This window comes from Onychostoma macrolepis, chromosome 23, assembly GCF_012432095.1.
Source record: "Onychostoma macrolepis isolate SWU-2019 chromosome 23, ASM1243209v1, whole genome shotgun sequence".
NCBI classification, from domain to species: domain Eukaryota; kingdom Metazoa; phylum Chordata; class Actinopteri; order Cypriniformes; family Cyprinidae; genus Onychostoma; species Onychostoma macrolepis.
This window is the reverse complement of record NC_081177.1, coordinates 30339392-30348312: the sequence shown is the minus strand read 5'-3', so window position 1 is coordinate 30348312 and position 8921 is coordinate 30339392. Positions and strand designations below refer to the sequence as shown.

Below are 8921 nucleotides of genomic sequence, written 5' to 3'. Positions count from 1 at the left end.
TAAATATAGGCGCCTAGTCTATTTTTGACGCACGCCGCGTCTAAACCGCACAGCAAATACAAAATAAAAGTCAAAAAATCCTGTCAATTTCAAAATAAACACCCTGTGCAGACTCCCAATTGTATTTCACGGTCACATATCTTTGGCAAGAGGACAGAAATGGACGACGAGAGGTTCATCCTTGAAATAGAAAAACACACGGTGTTATATGACATCACAAATCCTTTTTACAAGGACAATGCCAAAAAGGAGAAGGCCTGGAGATTGATTGCTGGAGTTGTAGGAGTAGAAGGTGAGTACTATAACCTCCCATTGCCAGTGAGTTTTTATGCATCTTGAAAACCCATTAAAATGCTCAGTGACCTTGCATTACACAGGACCTGTAATATTATTTGCTATATCAAGATATAACTACATAAGGTACAAAGCTTTTTAAGGTATAGGTGTAGTTTATGTAATGTACATAAAGGACTGTTTTAACCTTTTGTTACTTACCTATATGTTCTTAAATTCATAGAAGATAACGTAACTTCACTTATGATGATTACAGAATTATACCTGCTGCTGTCAATGCTGTTCAAATACAGTGTACTGTTGGGAAGGTGGTTGGACTTACAGTCTCTAGTTTTTATTATGCATATGTGAATGGCTGGTAGTGACATGACCTCTTTTCCAAGGAATTGATAGCTAAGAATCACACCAAAGTTCCCAAACAAAAGCTTTCTTTATTTAGCATTTTCCCCAAAAACACCTTTTCACCAACACAACAAGTACTTGTCTTTGAGACCATAATCACTTATCAGCCAAAAAAAAGAAAAAAACACAACAACAACAAAAAAACACTTGCTTACAAATGCTGATGTACAATTGCTTTCACTCTGCAATAAGCTTTGTAGTTATTCTTTTTGATCACACCATCCTATCCTGCCAAGGCACATTGCCTTGAGGAGAGTTAAAGAAGGTGCAGAAGACCTCCCTTACATTACAGGCCTCTGTTGATGCCCTGTTTCCTCCCATGTGCCTCACTGGTGCCATGTGTCTCCTCAACTGCTCTGCCTCGTCTATCAACCTCTGGTTTTCGCTAGGGGCAAGCAGGAAATTGTGAAGGATGCATGCAGCCATCACAAGTGTGTCAACGTGTTTCGGTTGTAGGTTGATTCTGTTCAGAAATATTCTCCATCTGGCAGATAGAATGCCAAAGGCATTTTCAACCACCATCCTTGCTCGTGAAAGTCTGTAGTTAAAAATCCTCTTTTTGAACGTGAGGTTTGCTCCGGGGTATGGCCTCATCAGGAATGGCTTGAGGGGGAAAGCTGTGTCACCAACCATAACGAATGGCACATCACCCAGGTGGGCAGCACCAGGCAGAGAGGTACTGGGTGGCACATGCAATGTGTTGTTCTCCATTCCTCTCCCCAAATCCGATCTGGCATACACCCCACCGTCACTGCTTCTTCCGAAGTCCCCCACTTGAATGACTCGGAATCTGTAGTCAGCATCCACAAGTGCCAAAAGTACTATGGAGAAAGTATTTTTGTAATTGAAGAACTGACTTCCGGACAGTGGTGGTGCTTTTATAATTATATGTTTGCCGTCTACTGCTCCCAAACAATTTGGGAAATTCCATTTTTCACAGAATCCTTGGGCCACCTCCTTCCAGGTATTTTGTGTTGGGCTGGGTAGAAACCTCTCCATCATCACCTTTTCAATGGCTGCACACACCATATGAACTGAGTTCATGACAGTTGTGTGCCCTAGGCGATAGCTGAATGCTAAGCTGAGCATTGACTCTCCAGAAGCCAAGTACCTGTGAGGAAAGAAACAAGCGAAAATTATTTTATTCATCTGTTTGTCGTCTTTGTTTCAGTTGATGTATGCAGGACGAGATGGAAGACATTAAGAGACGCATTTGTGAAAAATAGAAAAAATACAAATCTGCCCAGTGGATCAGCAGGAGGAAATCAAAAGGACTGGAAGTATTCTGAGATAATGTCCTTTCTTTTGCCCCACTTACAGCCAAGAAGGTCTGTATGAAAATTAAGCATGTAATTGACATTAAATGTAACGGTGATAACGATATTGATGACTACAGCAACAGTGTAATTGTTCATAATGTATTACAAAGGTGGTAAAAAAGTATGAATTAAAATGATAATGTTCCTATACGAATTGTTTACAAACCATAAATACATTGCAAGGTCTATCTATCTATCTATCTATCTTTTTATTCATTCGTTCATTCGGTTGTTTTTTTATGCAGTTCAAAAAGTAACTTGACCCTACAAACAGTTAATGTGGAACACAGTGTAAGTTCTGCTTCTCCACTGTCATCATTGGGTACAGATGAAAGATCCAGTACCCCTGGACTTGCCTTACAGAGGTCCACATCTGTATCTCCGCCCCCATCACTTGCTGTGCCCCTTTGTATTATTTCCAGTAGGAGAACAAACGCCAATGCTCTCCTCCTGCTCACAGGCACTGTATGTGATATATAGATATAAGATAATTGAGGATGTATTTTAAATTACTAAAATAGCTCCAAAACTTTTATTCTTGTTCATAACTGGACTTTAAGTGTATTAATAGTAATAAACAAAACAATAAACTAGTGCTGGGCATAGATTAATCTCATCCAAAATAAAAGTTTTCGTTTATATAATATATCTGTGTGTACTGTGAATATTTATTATGTGTATATAAAGACACACACATACAGTATATATTTAGAAAATATTTACATGTATATATTTATATTAATATAATTTATATGATATATAAATATATTTAATATATAAACATAACACATTTTTCTTAAATATATACATACATGGGTGTGTATTCATATATACATAATAAATATACCCAATACACACACATATATTATGTACACAAAAACTTTTATTTTGGATGAGATTAATCTAGATTAATCTATGCCCAGCACTACAATAAACACAACTGGACAAAATAGTAACCATTTAGCTAACTTACCCATGGTGGAACCCCAAAAATCAGGACAATGAGCAACCAAATAACATCTGACAGGCAAATCACGTGGTCCCACGAATCCTGTTGCTTCGCTTCTGAAACGCTTCTGGTGTAAGTTGGCACCGCGTGGAGGACGGAACAAAACCTCTTCGGAGCCGTAACGTGTCGCAGATGCGTGCAGTGTAAATCAGGGGTTACGGCTCCGACGCGGCTACCGGAGCTGACCGCGGCCACTCTAGTGAATGCTTGTGTTTAACCAGACGCGCCGCGGCACGTTTCAAAAGCGTCCCAGACGCGGCTCTCCGCGCCGCTTCGCTAAATATAGGCGCCTAGTCTATTTTTGACGCATGCCGCGTCTAAACCGCACAGCAAATGCAAAATAAAAGTCAAAAATCCTATCATTTTCAAAATAAACACCCTGTGCAGACTCCCGATCGTATTTCACATCACTATATATCCTTGCTAGGAGGTCAGAAATGGATGAGTTTCATCCTCGAAGTTGAAAAACACACATTGTTATATGACACAATTATAAGGACAATAAAAAAAAAGGCATGGCGTTTAATTGCAGGAGTTGTATGAGTAGTAAACGGAATTAAACGGACAAAACATAAACATTTAGCCAACTATCTTAGAAAAGAAAAGAAAAAAAAACAGAAAAGAAAAAGAAAATAAAGAAAAACAATGTCGGACTGGCAAATCACGTGGTCTCGCGAATCCTGCCGCTTCGCTTCTGAAACGCTTCTGGTGTAACGCCCGTTTCACACCGCAAGCGTGAGCGGCGCGTGAGCAGCGCGTATTTTTTTCGGCGCCCATGTTAACAAATGAGTGCATTCACACCGGCAGCAGGAGCAGCGCGTCAGCGTCAAGCAGGAGCGTCGCGTGAGCAGCGCTGGTTTCGGCGCCGCGTCTATTTTTGCTGCGCCGCTCACGCTCAATTAAAGTGACAGCACACTTTTGATGGACAAAATAAATACGATTTCACACAAAACGTGCTAAAAATGCACAGAATAAGTAGGTCTAGTGTGTTATAAGACGAATTGGAGTATGTCAGGAAAGAAAATGAACAATCAAAAATATGTATAGATTTACCCAACTTGTTCTTCATTTTTAATTGCCATAATTAAATTATAACTTAAAGCATTTTATCAAACTCACAACGAACAATTCATCTTGCTCAGGATCTTAAGTTACAATGGAGTATATACAGTAGGCCTACATAAGAAATTCATTATTGACAGCTTCTATAAGAAATGGAGATTATGGGTAAAAGTATATATTATTAAAAAACAAAACAACAACAAAAAAAGTATAAACAGCACTTTCTATATTTGAGTATGACTGAAACAGCATGATAGGAGCAAGACGTTTTTGTTGTTTACAAGCGAATCCCCAAGACTTCAAAACTTTCAAGTTTATAACTGACCAACTTCTAAAAACAAATTTATAGTTGTCTTTGTAAAGAAATATGTCGCTTTGGAGCCGCTGCTGTGACGCTGAACAAACGCTTCCAGTGTGAATACTCTGCGAGTCTGACGCTGCAGTGACGCTGTAGTTATGCTGACGCGCTGCTCACGCTTGCGGTGTGAAACGGGAGATACTCCCCGTATCTCCTCACTGGACGCGCCTTTAGAGAGAAATGTATCTTTATGGATTACAGGCTAATGAAAGACTTTTTAATTTTCGATTTGAATTATTTCGTTGTAAAGTAGTATTTTATAGCGTTCTATAAATGTATTTATTATGTCAGTGAGGCAAGTATTTGCTGAGTTTCGGTTCAGTTTTTGTGAAGTGTTCCTGCTCAAGATCAAGAGCTTGTTTGTTTTCTTTATTTTAAAAAGCAACACATTTTGTTAATATTGTGAGTGCACACAAATAAAACTATCTGCGGCTTTTAATGATGTATACTCTTACCTTTATGAGGAAAAATTACAGCGCATTTTAATTTTCCATTCTTAAGAAAAACAAAACGCAAGTGATCTCGATAGTGCCTCCATGTCCTTCAAAGCGCACTTCAGCTTCCACCTTTAGCACAAACGATTTTATATTTATCACACATTTATCTGACATTTTTAAATGTATATTGTGAAATGCATGACGTTTTTTTTTTATGTCCCATATCTTGTTTATTTGAGAAGGCTAAACTGATCAAACATATGCTCAACTCACTGTCTGGCGCTGGCCGCAAGTATTTAAAAAGATAATAAATACAACTTGAAATTAACAAACATAAAATGTTCCAATCATGTTTCTAAATTAACTTAATAAAGAAACGAAACGAAATAATTATTTTGCCATTAAAAACCAAAACTTAACTTTTTTTTAATGGCTGCAACAGCAGCTGTGTAAAGGAGAAGAGAGAGAGAAAGTTTGTGTCGGGTAGCACGCGGCATTTTATAGACCTGCTCCAACACACCGGTCTGTAATTATCAAGCACTGAACACCTTGGATTAGCTGGTTCAGGTGTGTTTGATTGGGGCTGAAAAATGTTTTTTGTGTATTTCAATTTTTGTTTTCTCAGTCTACAGCGCTTCGCTATTTCCAGAGCTGCAAACATATGTCACTGTATTTTCCCCATCCTTGGAAACGAAAATATATTCTAAATTAAATGTTACTTTTAAATGTTATATTTTTATTTCTGAAATGCTTCTTACAAGTAGGCTACAAAAATGTGTACAATATTGAAAACTGTATAATTCAATTTGTATTACGTTGTCCAAGGATGTTTCACTTAGCCTAAAATATTAGCAAATGTTCACCTTTTGATTATTACTGTTGCCTCTAGTAATTCTGTGTCTGCTTTTTAAATTACCAACCTACGGTATTTTTGGTTTATTTTAAGCCATACTGAAAAAAACAATAAGTAAATTTACTTGGCAAGTTTTTGCACAAATAAATTAAGTAAAATGTAAGTACTGAATTAAATAAAATCTACTTGGCTAAGTTAGGTAAAATTAGCAAAGAAAATAAGTAAACTTAACGTGGCCAGTTAGAGTTTGATGAGTAATTTTTTATTAAGTAATGTGACACTGACATTTACTATGCTGCTTGAGTTCGTTCTGAATAACAAACGCACTAAAGTACTAAATTTGCTTCTGTGAATATGAATTATTTTAACTAGTTTATCTTGTGTAGATTATAGACCAACTGCAACCAATTTCGGCAGAGTGCTACTGTATGCAAAACGCGAGGGAATGTGCTCCAACGCGTTCAAATTCTTACTTTTCAAAGTCTGTGGTTAAAGCGCCACTTAGCGGTAAAAGGCAGCAAATACCGCTGCGGGAACGGCGGCGGTAGAAGTATTATTCTGGATGAGTAACATCTGTACGATAATGGTTACGGATTGCCTGAGATGTTGTCCGAATTGGGCTTCCAGTCTAATGGTTCCCGATCTAATTAATGATATGTGATTCAAACAATCTTCATCGGGTGATAAATTAAATCCGTAGAGGGTGTATCCGTTGAGAAAATCCTGACGATCTATTGCCAGAGGCTGATTTTTAAGATGTCTTCCGGTAGATAATACGAGTTGATAAAAGTCCCTCACGGCAGATCCGTTCTCATATTCCGGCTGAAGGGGTTTGTATTCCGTCTCGATATAAAGCCAGAAATTCCAAGTTAAAATGTTTAAAAGCAAAGGGGTTTTTAATCGTACGCCCCTGAAACAGCAGAATTTTCTGTCATTGCTAAAATGATAGATTTTGGTCATTTTCCCAGAAAAAGGTTTTCTTGATTAGACACGCGAGATCCTACCGGTATAGAGAAATTCTTCAGACACACATGTTCTATGGGGTATTTAGCAGTGGTTGATAGAAGCGCTTTTGCGCGTGCCCTTACCGTACGCCCGGTGAAACCGAAATTTTTTCACAAAAAGAGATGCGGATACAATATTGAGTTTATAAGCGTAATCTTAATCTTGCGGTAATCTTGCATCAGACAAAACTCGTCTTTACCCCTCGTCATCCGTATTTTTATAACCCACGCGTTCAACATAAATTTTTCTTGAAACAAAATGTCGCTATGAATGGGAGCTAGTAATTCTACTACGTTGCTAGCGTTGGTAAACGCCGCTCGCTTCATTAATCGAAATAAATTCTAACGGCGATGAATTCGTTATTGCAGATAGAGGCAGTATTTCCATGTAGGTTTTTTTTTTTTTTTTTTCAATAGACGTCTGGGTCATAGGAACGGTAAATAAATCGAACTCGGATTTAATACATTCCTCCGACATGTTGTGGAATAGAGCCATGGTTTAGAAAATAGTGTTCAGCGGCCTTTTGGCACGCACAGTTTTCTTTACACGTTTCGCACGGGAGCGTCATGAGCGTTGTTTTCTTCACAACGCTCATGACGTTTAGCTTTCTTCACGCAGCCACTCCCCCTACGCACTTGCACTCCGGGCGGTTTAAAAGACCCACGCGACATAACCATTAACCCATTACCGTTTTGACCATTGTTGTTATTATTATCTTTATAAGATCTCGATAGGGCTGTGGTTACAACGTCGCTAGCTATATTTTTCGCAGCAGCTTTTAGATGCGGTTTTGCTATACTAAAATCTCTTTTCAACAGAGGTAGAGCAGTTCTGAAAAGTGCTTTGAAAATTTTTTCCTATACCGGCCCCGTACATAACAGGACCGCCAGCATAGCCGGGTAAACCGTTACCCGCTTGGTTTCTGTAGTAAGCGACATAACGTTCGGGGTCCATAGTCGTGTAATAGTTTTGTTAAAAGCAAAAACCTATTTCACAGGTCTGAAGTGGAGTTTAGCCACAACTTTACCGTAAGTGAAACGGACATGTTTGTTCTGATCGTCTGTGACTTCGATGCATATGTCTGTAATATCAGATTTATTCACAGGCACGTAATGCGGCTAATCGAATCTATCACTGACGATGTCGTTAGACGTTCCCTCTATATGTACAGTTCTCAGTAGCGGTACATACGAATTGCCAACTGATTGATATTCGATTATGTCTGTGCTATGCTATAAAAGGTTCCTCTTATGTCGGCCTGATATGGAGTGTGCGTCATGACAGGCGGCTCATCAGAATGATCTTTGCGAGGCTGATTTACAGATCCAAGAGACACACCCGGTTTTAAACCTAAAATAATAGCGAAAATTTAGTCGGCCAGCCCCACCATTTCACCTCCTCTCTTTTTACGATCTAAAATCTTTTCTATTTTAAATGACTTATCTTGATTCACGATAATTTTTTGTAATTCTTTTTCATAAAAACAACCGTCGATAATATCCCTGTCGTAGTCTTGTAACCTGTACACCGGCGGGATCTGGGGTATAGAGGCTGTTATAGTGAAAAACTCTGTGTAATTCTGCTCATACCCCTTAGAAAACACATTCCTGACTTTATACACGCTAACCACATCGCCAATTTTATACCTAAAGACAGATGCATCTTTACGCATCCTTCCGTACAGATTATTAAACACACCCGCTTTGTTTTCTTTATGAACGTCCAGGGGTCGCATTTTAATGCTTTTGTGATAGCTAGCGTTATATCCATCTATAAGATCTTGTAAGATATCATAATAACGCTTTGAATTGATAGCTGTTAAAAATTGTGCCATTCTGCCCCGAAGCGTGCGATTAAAGCGCTCCACCACCGATGATTTTACATCACTTACCATAGCAAAATGATGCATGTTATACTTTTTCATCAGTTGCTGGAAATGTTAAGAAATTCAGTACCTTTATCAGTCTGCAATTTTTGCGGCACGCGGTTTTCTTTGAGTATAGATTCGAACGCTTTCGTAACCTCCTTTCCTGTCTTATTCTTCAGTGGGCACACCCATGCGTACTTGCTGAAAATGTCTATACAAGTCAGTAAAAATTTTATATTATCATTTTCTTTCAAATAAGCAGACATATCAACCAGATCTGCTTGAAACTGTACATCTTTCCCGAACACCACGACC

At 38.5% G+C, this 8921-nt stretch overlaps 1 protein-coding gene across 2 annotated transcripts; it reads right to left on the bottom strand.

The window, feature by feature from the left end:
- Positions 1–746: 746 nt before the first annotated feature.
- Positions 747–3286, bottom strand: LOC131531494 (uncharacterized). Of its 2 annotated transcripts, XM_058762278.1 has the most exons (3): positions 2989–3286; positions 2372–2478; positions 747–1807 (listed from the first exon to the last, which is right to left on the bottom strand). In XM_058762278.1, the coding sequence occupies exons 2-3, from the start codon at positions 2404–2406 to the stop codon at positions 910–912; spliced, it is 933 nt and encodes a 310-aa protein (XP_058618261.1). In that variant the 5' UTR covers positions 2407–2478; positions 2989–3286; the 3' UTR covers positions 747–909. The 2 variants fall into 2 exon arrangements, with proteins under 2 accessions (XP_058618261.1, XP_058618263.1); XM_058762280.1 differs by lacking the exon at positions 2372–2478.
- Between the last annotated feature and the right edge of the window lie 5635 nt (positions 3287–8921).